The sequence below is a fragment of the Apostichopus japonicus genome, chromosome 14 (assembly GCF_037975245.1).
Source record: "Apostichopus japonicus isolate 1M-3 chromosome 14, ASM3797524v1, whole genome shotgun sequence".
Lineage (NCBI taxonomy): Eukaryota > Metazoa > Echinodermata > Holothuroidea > Aspidochirotida > Stichopodidae > Apostichopus > Apostichopus japonicus.
Window position 1 is genome coordinate 16,508,673 of NC_092574.1, and position 19,680 is coordinate 16,528,352.

Here is a 19,680-nt window from a genome sequence, read left to right on the forward strand (position 1 = left end):
ATATATATATATATATATAAAAAAAATACTGACTTTTTTTTACAACTTGATCTAATAAATAATGCAGAAACTATCCTGTTATTATAAATTCCAATTCTGACTTCAGCAGAAACGTTTCAGCAGAAACTTTTCAGCAGAATCCAAGCCTGAACTTACCTCTAATTTTTTATAAACTACAAAACCTTTTTTACAGAATAAAAAGTGTTGGAAGGCAACAGATTCAAACCGCAATCGTAGGATGTGGTATATTAGATACTTACACATATTTTGGGCAGTTTTGGAATCTAAAACCTTCAGTTCTTTGGTTTTCTTCTTCTCTGAGCCATCTGCGTTGTCTCCTTTTTTCCCGCCCATTTTCTTAGCTGTCAAGAGAAGGTTAGATCATTATTGGCAAGTTTTTCTTTATATTTCAGGTATTTTTAATACCTAATAAGTTTCGTGGAACTAGAACGGATCGATATTACATCAATCTCTGTTAATTTTTAGGGGTTGGTTGGAGAACACCACTATCACTTTTGGTTTGTGCGAAAAGAAAAGAACTTCTCAAGCCACATGTATATGTCCTACTTAGGTCCCTCCCCTCCCTCCTCCCCTTCCTCCTCCCCCCCCCTCGTCACTGTCGTTGCCACGCTCTTTATCCATAAACCCCACTCATATTTCCTACTCATTTTAGGCTATTTCGCAATGCATATCTCCTACTTCTCCTGGGCATAGCATCTCAAAGTTGGTAAGAAAATGTTTCCAAACTTATTAGAGTATTTCTTAAAATGATATTGCAAACTAAGATAATCTTTCTAGAGTTGCTTCACAGAGTGACCTCAAAATAAACACTTGATGGAGAATCACCTGGCTTGGACGCAAATGTCTCGGTCAGATGCTTGAGGACATCATCATTCTCAAGCTGCTCTTCTTGAACTTTTACCCAAAAGGAATTCTTCTTTAACTTTTTGGCATGAATCTAAAAAGAAGAAAAACAAACAGCAGGAAATGATTTTTGCTATTAACAGTTTACAAAACGAGTAAACCTGCACACGTATTATTTAATGTGAAACAAAACTTGATACATGAAAACGTCATAGAGTGTGGGGAGCAAGTTGAAGTGAAAGCTGTTCATATAATGAAACTTTGTCAAATAATCTTTAAAACAGAATTACATTTGATAGAGAGTTTTCGCTGATATCATTCTCTTGCAAAAATAATTGATTGATGGACTTAAATTTAGTGTGGTGGGTCACATAAACCAGGGCTTGAAATATAAAATTTTGCCTCATAGGGAGCCTCCACCCACTCCCCCCCCCCCCAAAAAAAAACACCACAATTTTTGGGCTTCTCTGGAGATATGTCTTAATTGTGACTTGTGCCAAATGCTCACGAGTCTTAACATCTTTTTGGAAAACCTAATATATATATAAATATGTATAAATATATATATAAATGTACTTTTCATGGGGTAAATTCATTGCACCAGTAGTGAAACAATATGTTTCAAGCAGCAAACTGGTTGTGCTTTGATAAGCCTTTCGAGTTGCTACTTAGCCAACTTCTGGCACAAAAAGCACTAGATATTTTTAAGCCCTGCACATGGCCACAGCTGTGTTCATTCACAGATGAAGCATTTGGACTTTGCTGCTAAATACTTGATGGAGAAGATCATTTTTGGCTGTTTCTTGCTTTGTTTTTTGACACTACCCGTGTTTGTCTCGTATCTTGTATGCCGTTCAAGTCTCTTGCAAGGACTATCTTATGGGAATTAATCAAGTTTAAACTGATCTCTATGATACAATCAAGGGTAAAGCCAATGCTAAAAACCTACAAACCAGGGAGATTGTTAAACTTGTTGTCATAGACTGACCATAGGGTACAATCTTGTATTGTATGACTCATCACTAATGGGAAAAATAAAAGATGCTTTATTTCAGCAAAAGCCATTTTGCCATTGCTTCAATAGGTGCAATAGAATGTGATAGTTTTACCAGTATTGGCTTTTCCTGATTATATTTCGTTCTAAACACAACAATGTCAAAATTAATATTTAAAACCAATTTTTTTTGGATTAATAAGGCAGTCTTGAGAGCCCACACAAACAACCCACCTTGCTCCAAGCAACTCTCTTTGTTGGTGTGGCAGGGACATACTTCTTCTTTTTTTTCATTCCAAAAGGTAGTGAAGAACCCTTTGGTGTCACCTTGCCTCCAGGAGGAGGAGGGGGTCCACCACCTGGAGGTGGTGGGGGAGGTGGGCCACCACCAGGAGGTGGTGGAGGAGGGGGTGGACCACCACCTGGTGGAGGTGGAGGAGGAGGTGGAGGGGGACCACCTCCAGGAGGAGGAGGAGGAGGTGGAGGGGGAGGTGGTGGAGCCGCTCCTCCAGGTAGTGGAGGCGGGGGAGGTGGTGCAGGACTGACATCAGGTGGTTTGAAAGGAGAAACATCAAATCCTGCTTGGGCTTTGCTGAGCTGCAAAAAGGGACAAAAATAAGAACATGAAAAGCACACACATATTACAAGAATCGTCCTGAGGGTTTATTAATATTTATCGCAAATAACACCAAACATGTAAAACAACACTCATATACATTACAAGTTAAGAGAAAATAACATTTGACATATGTCTGTACATAGGAAGGTATGTTAAGCATGATGCCTGACTGATCAACACCGGACTCAACTTGACCGTCTCCACCAAGTTTTCGATGTTCGTGAAGGTGAATGGCCTTACAACTTGATTCTGCACAATGCTGATCGACTGATATGCTGAAAACTAAGGCCGGTTTTTCTGTCATTATTTTCACTTACTTTCTCATCCATTTCTTTGACTTTACTTTCGTATTCTCGAATCTTTTTGTTGGCTTGTTCCAGTTTCACATCCGCTTCTTGTCTAAGCGTCAACTCAAGCTCAAGCTGAAACGAAAGGTATTAAATTTTTGAAACCAAAAATTACAGATTAAATAACCCATTAACTACATCCTAATTTACTTTGGGAACACCGGTATACAAACAAACAAAGACATTACAAGGTTTTCATGAAAGGCCTGGCCTTCATCACAACAACTGGATTAGATGCACATACCCAAAAAAATTCTTGTCATTTACAAAGAATGTGAGACTTTAAAAAAAAAAAAATAGCAGGGAATAAGTTAGTACTAATTTTATAAAGCAGTTTTGGAGAAAAAAAAAATATATATTCCTCAAAGTGTTACAAAAGTCGCTGGCGTTTCAATCGCAGCCGTAATCATACTGCCTTCAATATACATTGTCATCTTTGGAATTCCCTTAACAAAATGTTTTATAGCCCATTGATCATGTAAGGGAGGCCTACAACAAAAAAGGGGGCATCCTAGAAGATGTTGAATGAGAGTGCAATAGTAATGTGAATGCAGGTAAGTGAATATATCAATGAGGACAATACTTCATACGTTTACTATGTCTTTATTGTTATTTAATCTGCCAATTTTTGTTTTATTTATGCTCTCTCCCTCTCCCTCTCTTCATAATGTTTCATTTTCTCAAAATGAGACAACTATTTCAACTCATGACTCTCAATGAAGTACTCGGTCACAAGGATATTTATATTAAAAAAATATGAAAGAAAAATTTTAAAAAATTGATTTGTTTTCAAACACACCTCCCTTTCCATTCTCTTTGCCTTCACTTCCATGATTTCAAACTTGGATTTATCAATCATGCTCTCTGTTGAAAATAAAAAAATAAAATAAAACATCACTTTGTTAAATCAACTTTCAAAATAAAAAGTAAGAATGTTTTATTAAACTTTAAGAGACTTCTTTACAAATGGAGAAGACAATTTCTAGAATTCATAAATACAGAGTTGATTCTAGTAGTTGTGTTGTATGTCATTATTACAGTCAAATAGAAAGTATATTCCAATTTTTCACAAGATCTGCAACTTTTTCCACTAGCAGAGCTCTCAATGTATTCAACTTGCTGAAAAAAGGTTGTACATAGCTAGACATAGCTTTACTCAGTTTAATAATGAACAAAGGTTAAAGGCTGCAAACTAAAAAGACAGTACTCAAAAAAGAGTCCTTGAATTATATCTTCTTTTTGAAATCAATCTCAGTTGCTAAAAATTAAGATTCTTTGTATATTTGCTTTAGAAGTATATTGTTTCATGGTAAAAAACATTTGATCAGAAGAATGGTTGGTAAATGACTTGCAGTTTAAGAGTAAATCTATGTTATGTTAGATTTAATATTTGTAAATATCATTTTTCTTAAGGGGTTGAGGAGGGGGATTTCTCTTCATCTACTTCTCTTTTCATGTACAACTAATTATTATTTATTTTGTAATAAAGGAGATACAATCCCAACCATCATCATTGGTCCATGTGAAAGAGATAACTGTCATGAACAACTCACCCCCCACCCTCCCAACCCTCCCCACCTCAACAGCCAAGGAGATAAAATCCCAACCATCATCACTGGTCCATGTGAAAGAGATAACTGTCATGAACAACACCCCTCCCCCTCCCCACCTCCACAGCCAAGGAGATACAATTCCAACCATCATCATTGGTCCATGTGAAAGTGATTATTGTCATGAACAACACCCCTCCCCCTCTCACCCTCCCCAGCCAAGGAGTCACAAACCCAACCACCATCATTGGTCTAAGTGATACAACTGTCATCAACAACTTTCCCAAACAACCAAAGAAAATCTTGTTCCATTTTGCAGATATCACAAATTTAATGAGCATCCACACACACACACACACATACATGTTTGTATTACATTCAGACCGAGGACCCCATTGTATTTTCCATTGTTCAAATCCACGTACCCTAACCTTAACAATACCCCATACAATAGAATTCTTCCGAGGACGTGGTGATTCTTTAGAAATCACAACCGAGGACCTGGAATTCTTTTGTTCAAGTCCTCGGTCAGAATACATAACAAACGCACACACACACAATGATGAAGACTTGATCAAGCCTAACTATGACATCATTAAGTCTAACTATGACATCATCAAGCCACACGTGCATCAATTGTTGATGTTTTTTCTTTATTTATTACAATGTTCATTTCCTGGAATGGAGAAGGGTTTTGCAAATGCTGAATGGAGTATTGAAGCTATGAACATGACCTAATAATGATGGCATCGGTTCCACTGTCAACCTGGTCGCCCCCTCTGCTGACATTAATGTTATCCATCATCTCATAAAGATATAACCGTTGAATGTGACGTGTATATAGATAGAGGCACTTACCTATAAGCGGCTCTACAACGATGTTAAACCTCTCGTGTTTCCTAAAGTCTGGATCGATACCCGCTTTATGGAGGACAATCTGACTAACGCATTCTTCGATTAACTTGAAGTACTGGGGTCTGCAAGAGAATCGAGACAAATAGAGAGATATGAAACTGTTTTCCTGATTCTACAAAACAATCACCTCTGCCCCCCTCCCCCCTCCCCCCAAAGGTGCCATGCTGTACTATTTGTACTATCTAGTCGTACTTCAAGCTTTTTCTCAGAGAATGATCATCATTCTGACAAAGCAATCTTTACTTTTCCAAGTTTTAAATAATTTTTCATAATTTTTCATAATTTATTAATCAAACTTTATCTTATTATCAATTTCTTTTTCTTGATTTTTACTATGGGTGATCTTGCAGAAACATCTGAGAGGATGTAGCAATGTTTTGGTGAATATTATTCGAGGTCCATTACCTGGCATAGACGTCCTCTCGTACAAGTAACAAATGTTGCAAAATCGAGAGAAAGTCTTTCTCTGATGGGGTGTCAGTGTGAATCTGATGAAGGACACTAAAACAGGATTCAGGATCAGTAAGGTAAACGTTAAGGAAAAAAAATACTAGAATGGAACATCTGAGGCTGGCAGAAGAACCAAAATGATCAAAATTAACATCATAACATCATCCACATTGATTACTGGAAATGTTGAAAGGTCCACGCAGGGAATAATTTATCCAGAATTGCATGGCAAAAATACTATGCAAAATGGTCAAATGGCTTATTATAAGTCCACAGTTGTAAGACAGTTCTTTTTATTTACACAGGGACCATGATAGTATTTTGCAGGGGAAAGTATTCAGAAACTGCAAAAGAATAAAAACTTCTATATAAAATTTGAATTATAACAATAATTCCATGTGGGGTGTGTATTGTTACAAATTAGACATTACATGGTATTTTTTGTATCAAAGTTTGGTAGCTACTCGCACAGTACTACCAAAATGATCTTTCCTGAAGGTCAGTAGTTCAGAAGAAAGTCAGTATTCCAAATGTGCAGGGGAAAGTATTCAGAAACTGCAAAAGAATAAAAACTTCTATATAAAATTTGAATTATAACAATAATTCCATGTGGGGTGTGTATTGTTACAAATTAGACATTACATGGTATTTTTTGTATCAAAGTTTGGTAGCTACTAGCACAGTACTACCAAAATGATCTTTCCTGAAGGTCAGTAGTTCAGAAGAAAGTCAGTATTCCAAATGTGCAAGGTAGCTCTATAGAAATCGCTCTAACAGAAATGACTCATTGCCTGGAGAGCGTGAGTGCTGTACTGTTACACCACTTACTCTCAATCTTACATTGATAACTGCCACCTTATACCCACTCCGGCCCAGCCTATACCCACTCCGGTCCAGCCTATACCCACTCCGGCCCAGCCTATACCCACTCCGGCCCAGCCTTATCAACAGAACAGTATTTTACACGTTAAAACGAAAGCATTCTCACATCTCCAAAACTCTCGTCTGATCTTTCATTGATAGAGGTTAGACCTGACTCTTGACTATATTATCTCCGTTTAAACTCTCGCTTGATCATGCCGTTTACTACCAGTGCGTACATAGCCCTAGTGTGTACATAGCCCTAGTGTGTACATAGCCCTAGTGTGTACATAGCCCTAGTGTGTGCATAGCCCTAGTGTGTGCATAGCCCTAGTGTGTACATAGCCCTAGTGTGTACATAGCACTAGTGTGTACTAGTGATTAACATTTCTTTTTTGTTTCTAGAGGGCCTAAGTTGTTGCTCTTCTTCATTTGTATACTGTTTGATATGGTTACCATTGCCATCATAACATATTCTGGAGGACATTTTGGATCCATGCTTTCTATGAACCCTGTAGCTTCAAACAACAGAATTTATATTTTTAACAAGCAAAGGATATTCCATCTCAATTTTAAGGCCGTCAAATCTCTGTTGAAATTCTTCGGCGTCATCTTCCCTATAGTCTTCAAAGACTCCTATCTGGATTTTAAACTCCTCGATTTCAATATCTTGGAGTTCCTGTAAATCAAAAAGATTGAGATCAGTAAAAAAAAAAAGAAGAAAAAAGTGTGTATTGATACTGAAATACCTTCCGTCCCATTACACATTTAAGTATAAACTTGGACGGATTGGTCATTCATTATCAGTGTTTCATGTTTAATTTCCAAACTTATTCTTGAACAAAATACATGAACTGTATCTGAGAGGTTTATCCTTTAAAACCATTGTATGGAAACAGATTTAGAGATAATTTGTCCACTGTACTGTAAAACAATGGGTTTCTATTTGTTTGTTTGTGTGCGTGTTTATGTTGTTCTTAATCGTTTCAAAATTGAATCCTTCCATCAATTGGAGGACCTTTCAACAATGAATCCTTCTACAAGTAGGAGGGACTTTAAAGCTGGATCTCATTGTAAATGGATATTATTTCTTAAAAAAAGAAAAGGAAAATACATATTTTTTTATATTATTTCTTTATATCACCACAAAAATATAACTGTGTCACCCTCTAGACGAAGATGTAGTGTTAAAAATATTCACGGGACAGCAAAATTCTCTCAATTGCGTTTTTCAATGACTGGATACGGCAATTTCCTTTCATCGTCACGTCTCTTTTTCTCTGTCTTTCTTTCTAGGAATAAAAGGGCTTTATAACCACTTTTACAAAAGTTGATCTTAACATTCCATTTATATATATCTGTATATATATCTATATATATATATATATATATATATATATATATATATATATATATATATATATATATATAAAATTATAAATATCTACACAACAGATGACTTTGCACTGTTGTAATACAAAGCCAGTGGTGTTAAAACATCTCTTAAATTATTTAAGACTGAAATTTACCACCAGATGAGCAAACAAAGAAAATAAAAATTAGTTAAAATGCTCAATTTTAACGCTTTCTTGTAAATTTTTGTTATTGTTTACATTAAAACACACAAAGCTTGAATCGTATGGTAAGCTTTACACATTTATGTGTAATGGCAACAGATTCATCCTTTCTGAAAAGTTTTAAAAAGAAAATAAAAAAAAATAATACTCATATATATATATATTTTTATATATATATATATATATATACAAGTTTATGACAATAGAAATCAAGAGAGACTCCAACCCTTCATTTGCAACCTCTTTACATTCAATTTTGTAATCTCATTATAATAATGCTCCGTGTTGTCTACCAATCAAATGTGTTTAATTTCTGAGTACATGCACTACTACGCATACTCTCCGCAATGCGGAAACTGAAACGGTAACTACTCTATAAACCATCAATGAAGAAGAAAGCAAAGCGTGATATCGAAATGAATGCATACTGTACATTCTGCGGACAATGTTATTAACTCTGGATTAATCATGAAACATTTTTCTTTATAAAAGCCTGGTTAAACTTAACAATCTCCCAAACTCAATATCCACTTGAGATGATTTGAGGTGCAATAATAAACAACCATGTTGACAAAATTGTCCGTTCCAAATATTTGACATTTATAATTTTCTATATCGCTTATTTCTACTAATAATTTCTACTACTAATTTCTACTACTATTCACTAAACTATGGCAAATGAAGCTGGCAACTAATGGTACTTTCGTAGGTACATTTTTTAAATCTTTTTTTCACTATGCAATCATGCTGTTAAATGTATTATAAAACATGCTAGTCAAAGTTAAAAATATCCCCTCCAAGTTTTAAGCAGTTCAACAAGCTACATTAAAATAGTCAAAACAGAAAGATCCACTGTATGGAAAGTGAACACATGCAATGATTTTTTTTTTTTTTTTAATGTATGAAAAGCTTAAAAAGATGGATGTGCCCGTTTTTATTACTACACAATACTATACAATATAGCATTGCTGACTACAGTAACGGAAAGCATTAAATGTTAAGTACACATGCACTGGGAATAGGTTTGACTAGTGTTTTTTTTAAATTTTTTTATGGAGCATAAAAGGTATATATCCCTTTCTGACATCTGTGACATGTAAAAACATAGATATCATAGCAGACACACGATCTTCCCTTTCACTATTAACGACAATACATTTCCTTCTCTAAATAATAAAATTAGAGTGTATGTTATTTCAAAGATAACTCTCCCATCTGTTGATAAATTAATTCCCAGGACTTAAATGATTGATTTTATCAAACAAAACATTTTTTTTACTGAAGTTGATAGACCTGTGGATTGCAATATATATAGTCAAACAAGCAGAAAGGTTTTTTTTTTTTCATTCCAAAACATCTCTTTCTAGGTTGGACTTTAAAGACATCCTCGCTATTAAGTGTAAAATTTGCATTTTGTATAGAAATATGCTAACACCTAACTGTGTAACCTCAAACTAGACCATTAATAATGGGAAAATATTTCAATAATGAAAACGTTGAATATATATATATATATATATATATTTATTTTTAATCCATTAGTTAAGATTGGCAAAATTCCTACCAAATGCAAACTTTGGCTTCAGAGTCTATAATCTTTTTCCACCTGAAATTCTACAATCCTGCACAAGAGATTCTGTTTCTTATGTACACACAGTGCATTAACAAATTTAAAACAAGAACTTAGTACCGGGTTATTTTCTGTCATCCATATCCGAAGATGAGCTTTACACATATAACTACTGATAGTCTGATAAATTTGTCTCTGTTTGACCAAAATCCCACAAAATTTGGCTTGGTAGAAACCGCTTATAGAATTAGTTTTGGAGGCAAAAAATCCTTTGTGACACCTTATTTTGAAAAATATTTATTGGGTTTGACAAAATTGTTATACAAATTAGCACAAAACCCCTACTTGAATAGCTATGCATTTGGGGGGGGGTAGAAAGGGGGGACACACTTAAGGTATTTTTAATCCTTTGCTTGCTTTTAATAGCCTGTGATGAGGGGCGACACTATGTATTTTGCAATCCAAGCGAAATGGTAAATATTGCTTCAAGGATGATGAGCATGTCACAGTACAAGAACTGAACAGAAATATGAATGAGATTTGCAAAGAAGTTAGCTCAGACAAAAAAAACCAACCTGACAATGGGAGGGGGGAGGGGAGGGAGGGGGATTTGTAGCAAAATAATATAAAGTAGAGTTAAATTAGCTTTGCTATACATTATGCCAAATAGCATAAGTACATTATGCAGCAGATTATATTTGCAAATGTATTGTAATACACTACATAACTTCATAAATCATAGCATTCACACAAAATGCTATATTAAGTATGATTGTTAAGTGCTTAAAGTGCCTCAATGAGAAAAACAAAAAATAATAATCAAAATAAAATAGATTGCTATCACAGTTAGCCATCCCTTTATAGTTTCTGTGACTTTTTTTCCATTTGCATGAATGGGTTATATATTTTTGACAAATTAATAAATAGTTGTAAAGTTACCTTGTAAAATGGCACTTCTGTGTTAAGTTTAAAAAACTTTGGAAAATACAGGAAAGTGAAATTTGAGTTGAAACCTTCAACTTCATCAAAGTTATAAATATGGAGGATGAAACTATCAACACAAATGAGTTCATTTTGTAAAAAAAAAATATGAAAAACTATTTTTGAATGGTCAGGATTCAGCCTTATGCTAATGCCAAAAGGGAATCATTACAAAATGCTTGGTTAACCTTTCTTGATTAGACTGATTCCCTTACAAAAATTGGTTAAATTCTTTAATAATATTGCTTTCTTTTATCACGGCAGAGGCAAATTTGTGATTATGATACTAGTGATTGTTAGCATCTTTTACATATTAGTCCATGCCGTTATAAATCGTTTTTTAATAAGGCAACTTTGGGAAATGGATATCGCAAGAAATCTGACGGAAACTCATTTTGATAATATATATATAATATACTTCAGAGTAATTTGGTTAGAATACAATTCTGATCTCTGCTTCATATTTTATAATTTAATCATTGGAATGATATTATATAACATTGCAGGTAATAAGTCCCCTCCCCCAAACCTCACAGCTTTAACTCACAAAGTATCTCTCCTTTGACCTCACCCTGCCTCTACACCCCTCCCCTGCACCCTACCCCTGCACCACCCCCCACTCCAGATATATTCCCACGGTATTGTGAAATGGTTTTGCAGTGAAATGTATTAAAACTACGAAATGTAAGATGTTAACAAAGGTTAACTATATCTAGTCAGCAGAATATGAACACTATTGCAAACATAACAGGTCTACTCTAGAGATCTTCCCCTCTAATCCCTTGGAAATCATGTTATGAAGCCACCTTTTGCATGTTTACATTCATGTAAAACCCTGGTATTCAAACTTTCTTGCTTGCTTGGTAACCCCAACTTTGAACTTCATTATCTTGGCTGCTGTGACCTGAGGAAGGGCTTTACAGGGAGGGGGTTAGGCCCCCCTTGCCCTCCTCCCCTCTGTGAAATTTTCATATGACTTAAGGGCGCTTAGTTGCAAAATGATGTTATATTTGGAGCAACTTTTGAAGCAAATTAGTGTTCAAGGTATTTCTACTTTTACCACAAATATATGGCAACTTCAATTCTCTTTCAAAATTTTCTGTAAAAAATCCTCCAAAAAAAGTTTGGGAGACCCTAAATAAGGGTGGCAAAACACAATTTTGAATACCAGGGTTGTACAGTACAATGTCTATGTCTTTTCATGCAAATGTGTATGTATGTATGTCAGGTGATAATGACATGACAAATTCAAACTTGCGCAACTAATGATGGTCCAATGATGGCAATGATTCCAATAAAAAACCCTGAATCTTTCTTAGAATTGAACTAAACCCAACTATTAACCCAACTGTTAACCCAACTATTAACCCAACTATTAACCCAACTATTAACCCAACTATTAACAGACGTGTCAGGTGCTGAGGGGGCTGCAGCTACATTGCAGCCTGGCTGATTAGGAAATAATCTGCCATGCTATGTATTTCTCACATTTGTTCAATGCTGGTCTGCTGTGGGAATTTGAAGCAGCAATTTGTTTTGTGTGTGTGTGTGTGAGTGTGTGCATACAGGAGTTTGGAAGGGATACTGCCTACCACAGATGTGACCACTGATATAAATTTGAGAAACCATCCAGGCTAGGGGATAGCTGAGGAATTTGTCCTATTGATAAGCTGTTAAAAGTCAGAGCATACTACGTCACATCTGAACCTAGTAGAACTCTATGATCAGAACAAGTTTCACATCCAAGAAATGTATTTTAAGAAATTTTCTAAACTTCCCTCTGCCATTAGTCTAACATGTTTTTTCTTTCCAAAGAAAGCATTTCACAAACTATGAGTTTGCTTCATAAAGCATCCCTAATAAACTCTGAGATAAACTCTAAGAATGGCTTTGTTCTTTCCGTTTTGATCTTAATTCTGATTGCCTTATACGTTTTGTAATTCAAGTAAATCAGCTTCCCTGGTTAATGTATAGTCTTCCAAATTGGTATCCCTTTCATTCTAAGTAACATATTTCAATGATGGATAGTTGTACAGTCATTTAAATCTTTCCCTCTTGCATCGAGAACAAACCAAAAAACCATTTAAAAAAAAAAAATTCTATAGAAAATCTTGCAATTCTATATTGGGAGAAAAAGAGGTATACATCCCTTTATTAACCAGTAACCACATATGTAAGTTAGGCAAATAACCTTCGCTGTGTTTATTGTTTTAATGATCTTTTGTGTGAGGTCGTTAAAACTTGTTGCAATCGTACGCTGACCTGGCTTCCCTAATTAATGATCAGTCAAATTGTATTAAGCTGCTAATTATCGTTACAGTCATCTGAACCATCGAAAACTATCTAGTAAATTCTGTTAGTGGGCGTGTACATGAGTGAATGGTTTAATATTAGAATACAAGAAAAGAACTTGCATGAAGTTATTTCAATTAACGTCAAGTCACGAGTCCACTTACCGGAAGCATTTCCAACATGCCCGTTCTGAACAGTTCGTTACGAAGATGTAATCTGAAGTCCAGATCCTCCGCATTTGTGATGAGCGCATTGATCAACTGCATACTTGTATTCTGCGGGTAGAGAGAGAGAGAGGTGCAAAGCGCCCCCAAAAATTAAATTTTAGACTTAAAAATGGCGCATTCAGATATATAGTTAGGCCATACATTAGGTCGGTCTGTCATTTGGTCTACATGCAAGGTAGTGCTAATATCTACTTTTAATTTTTCATGTGGGGTTGAAGAGGAAGGGTGTATACTCCCCCATCCTACCCGCCCCCTCCCATCCATGCCTTCCAAACACAAAATGCAATCAGAGGTAGGGGTCCTCTAGCAAATAAAAAAAAACAATAAATCCAACTCTTTCTCATCATATTTTCCCCATTGATGCCTCCTCATTTCTGTGGCATGATATGGTATGGGATAAGCATCACAAAGTTTATGACTTTTCCAGTCGAAATTTTAATACAAAACTGGAATGATGCTTTACTACAAATGATTGTTTGCTAAAATACTTTCAGTTTAAAATGAGACTTAGAAAACATACAGGACAATTGCCAAGAAAAATGCTCTTGTAAGTTAAATATTGACACTGATTAAGTTTCAGCTTTTGACCATTTTCATATCTTTCATAACGGATGCAGTCAGCGCTGAATGAACTATCGATCGGTCAGATTACGGTCAAATTTAATACACAATGAGGAAAGTGAACACAAGAAAAATATTCTAATTATTTTCTTTAATATTTCTGAAGATGAACTTGTTTCCTATCATACAGCCATCAAAACACTCATATTCTCAAATTTCAAATGAATTATTTTTTTTCTCTCACATATAAAAAATAAATATATTACCATGAGCTGTGGACCTTGTGGCGTATTTTCTTGCCTCAAAGCTTCAATGATGGGTGAAAACCTCGGAGAATGCTTTAGCTCTGCTACCTCTGTTATTGCATTCAGGACCCGCTCGTGTCTGATGAGGAAATACGAACAAGAAACGACATAAAATATTTATGACTTCAGTCGACGATACAGAACGCATGTCACCAAAAATTCCAACAGAAAGCACAGATTATTCAAATGTATTCTTAATAGATTCAACATAAATACATACCATAAATTTAAATATGCTTTGAACTGATGCTACCGCATAAAACACACAAACAAACAAACAAAATGAAAATAAAAAAAAAACACAAGAGTAGTAACATTTTGATCAGAGTAGCAACTCAAAATACAAACATAACAAAAGAGAAGCTTACATTTGTAGCAAACAAGATATTAAATCCATCATCAAACCAGGTTGAACCAAAATATGAACAAAATTAACTTCAAACAAGAATCTGTGGTCTTTCCTTTGGTCCTCTCTACCTACAGTATTTAAAATATCCCATCCTTGTTATTTTGAAAGTTTTTGATATTTTGTACTTGTAATGAAATTCTCCTCCAGGATATAGAGAAAGCATAAAATATGTTGTAAGATTTGGTAGGAAAGATGTAATAGAAAACCCAGATTCTTAATGTATAGAGTGAAATCACGAGGCAACAGGCAGAGTTTATCCGCTCTTATCTGAAAACATTTTAACAAATGAAAACCTAAGAGGTCAAATCTACTTTCCATTAAGCCACCCAAATACTTTGTTCCTTAATTAATGAGCTTAATGAAAGATCTCAATAATCCATAAAGATTGATAGCACGATTGATTGATAAATCTGCCTTTAAAGTAGCCTCTTGCTCTTATAAAGTAAAGTCTCAAAAAATCCTCTTGACTTACTCAAGTCCACCACAAACATTTCTTTTTATAATATTTGTTTCCATTGGAAGGGATAGAAAGTGGGCAGTGCCAGGGATATGGGATTTAGGGTGATCAGTGCTAAAGCATTTTCCAAGTTTCTTAGTTTTATAGGTGGATGGGAAAATGCTTTAAGTCAGCTGGATGTCCAGAGGTGAGAGAGGAGCAAGAGTACTCTCTCAATGGTTCTCAAAACTTGTCAGATCATCTGAAATCCCAACTCTCTCCCCCTATTTGTCTGAATCACTGAATGAAAGACCGTTTGACTTATCAACAACTTATCTTATCAACAAATCACAATATCTTGAAGTGCTGAGTAGCCAATAATCCGCATCAGTTTCTTAATGCGACCGTGACCGCTTTGCATCGATTATTGTCTCTTACCGAAACTCTAGACAACAATCGATGTCATGTCAGCTTTTGCACTTGTAAAGTATACCGCATAGGATACAATGCTTTTAGCCTATACTCTAGGATACAATGCTTTTAGCCCAGATGCTCTGCAAGACAGGCAAGACGATCTTCGATAGTGCATTCTGAATCTTATACCAAAAAAAATAAAACTATATTTGATAAAAGCAGGAATATTCATATCATATTACATCACAATACATTTTAAAAAGAGTGTACTGCAATAAAGCCGCTTTAAAAAGTTTAAACAAGTTATCCTGTTGTTTAAAGTAATTCCCCAATTCAGAACATAAGTCGAAGTTTAAAAAAAACAGAGTCATGTCTACAGTTAACAATTTAATTTCCAGCAAGTTCTACTCTGTCAAAGCAATCAACTCCATTTAATCCAGACCCGTCAAATCGATTCCTGTTTATGGGAAGACCTAAATTTTATCAGACAGAAAATCAATCAAGGACCAAAAGAGAACAAATAAAATCCTTCGAAGCCACAGATATGATCGCTGACATTCCCAGAGAGAAAAATGTCACGACAAATTAGACAAAATAACTAAAAAGCTAATTAAGAATCTTTAGTGGAGGAGCCTTCTTGTCAATCTGTCTCAAAAAATTATATTTTGATGTGATAAATTATTTGCCATTTTGAATATTTGTGTCTAGCCTTACTCTCAAAGCTCACTTTTCTATAATGTATTTTAGTGATCTTCTTTCATTTAGCTTCATCCTTAATGTCATCTTTTGTCATTATTTTTGTTGTACATTGTATTTCTGGGGTATAAATACGCATTTGTTTCACTTTCTATTTTTTATGAGAGGAGGCTACAACCATGACAACTACAACGAAAACAATGGTGACAGACATAGCATTACAACTGACCTTTTTGTTGTTCTTTTGAGCTTCGAAATGTTACATTTCAAAGAAAGAGGACAGTGACCCCAAAGGAGGTCATTGGTGAGGCAGTGCAAGAATGTTAGCAATTGTTATACGTTAGGTAGATCGAAGTGAACATATAGACAAGTACCATAGGAATGAAAGTACATAACACTTCATATTAAAATCAACTGAATTTAAAGGTAAAACACTACTAAGCCTACTATGCCTATGATACTTGTATACATAGGTACTGTAAGAATGTGAACATTTACCAAAACATCAAAATAATAAATTAATTGAAACTAAATCTAAAACACCTCTAATCTCCAAGAGTGTCAACTTTTAGTTCTTGACCATTAATTATGCAGCAGAACTCCCTCTTGCATTAAACCCCTAGATAGAAGAAGTTCATCTAACAGAAAATTCTCTCACACTATCAGTGGTTGTAAATTTCGGAGTCGATGGTGTAAAGAATCAAAAATATATAATTAGTTTTTATAGTTATAACAAGACAACTACCCAAAAGAACACCTGAATCGTTAAACTATTCAACGGTGGCAATAGGCTTGACTTTAAAATCTCAACGAGGAATAAGTTCCCACATGGACTGAGAGAGTGAAATCCAAAGACTTCTAGTAAATGCTTCAATAGTTCAGGGTGACTTCGGTGTTTAGTATCTCAGAGCCATTCAGGTGGCTTGAAAAACACTTCGTTCACAGGATGTTTCGTACAGATGGAATCAATACCAACATATCAAGTCATACCGTGTGTGAAGTAATGTGATAAAATAGATTTCTGATGGTGTTAGAACTTCAATAAAATAACGCAACAAATTTCTTGAAATTTTCCAAAGCGAAGATTGACCATATACCACTGTCCATCCCACTCTAGTAACATGTTTAATACAAAATGGACAGCAGCCAAAACCAGTGAAAGGGAAATTATTAACAGCGGTTTTTATTAGAAGGTGCAGTGAGAATGTACGACTGTATGTAGAAAATGTACGAAGCTATTTGTCGCAAAACAATAACAGGTGCTTAGAGCATCTCTGCATGCACATGATCTGGAATGTGTGTGAAATCAGTCATACATACATTACAAAGTGTTGTGTTGAAATATAGCATTCACCTATTTCAGAATGCTTTTATATCTTTATACAAACTAATGTTGGTGTGACATAAACAACCCTTTGACTTTGCTTTCATTCACCCATGATCCTTCCCCCTCTGCTCCTCCCCCTCTGCTCGTCCCCCACCCCCCCCTCCTCAACCCCACAGATTGCTAAAGTTTATGATGCTATTTGATACTTAATCCATTGACAATGCAGGCAATGCGCTTAACTGGTCAGGTTTCGTAACTTTATGTAACGGTGCAAAAAAAAAAAGTCCAAACTTTTGAAGCTTCTGATGTCATTTATAGAATACACAGAAATAGTGTCGGGCCAAAAATGGGCTTGGAAGAATGTTCAATTAATTTTAAGTACTTGCCACTTTACCTTCACTTGGCAAACAATTCTAGGAGCATGTCTATAGATGAGTTTGATGAATGGTTAACTTAGTTTAAATAATACCCAGTAGGTTTGCTAAAATCGATAACCAAACACAAAATACTGAACTAAATTAATTACAATACATTTTTCAACTTTGGGTTTTATCGTGGTATAACACAGAGAGACAGGGTATTTTGTGGTTTCATGTACGAACTAAAAGTTCTAGATCAGACATTGCCTAAGACATTCTTAACATTGTTTTTTTTTCCTAGATATTTTACTATGTACATGTTACCCGTTAAGTGCTACTTTATTTGCATTCTTTTTATGACTGTACACATTCCTGGATGGTGATATATGAAGCACTCACTGGTACGGATTAAAAGGCAGGTTTGATCGTTGTTCATAGTTACACTCCTTAGAGCTGTGTTTTACTTCCTTATCAAGAATTTTACATCAAAACACAAGAGGTACAATGAAAGGTAACAATGTTTACATGTGATTGAGCCAAAAAGGCCAAAAGGAGGAAGAGGGGACGGAAAACGGCTTCTTTGTAACGGATCGAGCCGAGCTGGATAAATGACAAGGATATTCACATGAATGAAGACTGTAGCCTTGAGCTACATAACTACAGAAGATGAAAAAAGGAAACTCAACAGTTCAACTTTCGTCTTTTTCGATTTCCATTGATGACAAATATGGTCATGAATTTTCTTCCATTTGGGTAGAATTTTGTGCAATAATGTGGTGTCAGACATAGGCTGTACAATAACTGCCGTTGATCTTTACATATAAAATTGAAATGTTTTTGTCACCTTGCAAAATAACACAAATGTCATTCCTTTAAGAGTAATAAGAAGTCATAAATATTCTACATGACAATGCTGGGGTTGGCAAGCATATTTTCAACGACCCAACAAAGCTTGACCATTGTCTAAGACGATGACCAGTGATGATTGTAATACTTAATGAAACTCTGTCCTAGCACTGACAAACTATCGCTCCAATTTCATAAAATGGCTTTAATGTGGTTCTTCACTACTTTAGCTTGAATCCTGAAGAGAATAGAAACATTCAAGTTCAGCGGAGTCCCAGACTGCCAGACTGACAGCAACCTCTCTGGATCCTTGTAACGTGGATAAGTCATGAAGGTGTACGTGCGCATACAACTACGACTGATAAAGATTAAACCAATCTGATGTAGCATCCCCGACAGTCAGGGAGACTCAGCAAGTAGCAGTTTCCCCTGATGGGGTGACCACTGCCACACAGTGTAATGCGGTTTGCGATAACAACTGCCAAGTTTTCGACAGATGTAACCAATCACGGGGGGATTCATTTTGAATGCCACCCAAACAAGCCACAGCTGAATAACGAGTTATATCAGATTATACGATTCTTGACGACTGTTCAACACTATGTCACGACGGTCTCAATTCTTCTTGGGTCGGACAGTCTGCAAACTGGCCTTACAAATCATCCCCGATTGAGAGATGCAACATAAGATAGAAGACTTACCCATCAGGAGGCAAGAAACAAACAGCTGCCAGAAGCTTCATGGTATCAATCATCATGTTCGGGTGGTTCGGGTCCAACGCGCTCGCCACATAGACCAGCGCCCTCTCTTTTGATAGCACCGTTTCGATACCGTATCTATTGTTCATGAAAGCCTTAAGGCATTTGATGCACTCATGTCGGATCTCAGAACTCTTGTTACCTTCCCTGTGAAACAAAAAATAAAAGCAATGTTGTTATTAAAGTTACCTCTAAGAGAGTAGTTTTAAAATTAAGGGGCAGATGACCACAAAAAAAATAACTGATAATAAGCTGAAAATAAAACATTGGTTTAAGGTTGGTTTAAAGATGATATTATGAATTACTGCTGTATTTTAACTCA

The 19,680-nt window shown here is 35.5% G+C and overlaps 1 protein-coding gene across 1 annotated transcript in view; it reads right to left on the reverse strand.

The window, feature by feature from the left end:
• The window catches only part of LOC139979648 (protein diaphanous homolog 2-like), a 70,547-nt gene that overhangs the window by 19,458 nt on the left and 31,409 nt on the right, over positions 1-19,680 (reverse strand). Inside the window, exons 5-16 of the mRNA XM_071990657.1 lie at positions 19,302-19,505; positions 14,075-14,192; positions 13,185-13,295; positions 10,687-10,722; positions 7,161-7,279; positions 5,695-5,811; positions 5,233-5,351; positions 3,624-3,688; positions 2,795-2,899; positions 2,093-2,455; positions 847-958; positions 261-362 (exon numbers count right to left, since the gene is read on the reverse strand). Of these exons, the coding sequence (XP_071846758.1) occupies positions 261-362; positions 847-958; positions 2,093-2,455; positions 2,795-2,899; positions 3,624-3,688; positions 5,233-5,351; positions 5,695-5,811; positions 7,161-7,279; positions 10,687-10,722; positions 13,185-13,295; positions 14,075-14,192; positions 19,302-19,505 (1,571 nt within the window). The remainder of the gene's footprint in view (positions 1-260; positions 363-846; positions 959-2,092; positions 2,456-2,794; positions 2,900-3,623; positions 3,689-5,232; positions 5,352-5,694; positions 5,812-7,160; positions 7,280-10,686; positions 10,723-13,184; positions 13,296-14,074; positions 14,193-19,301; positions 19,506-19,680) is intronic.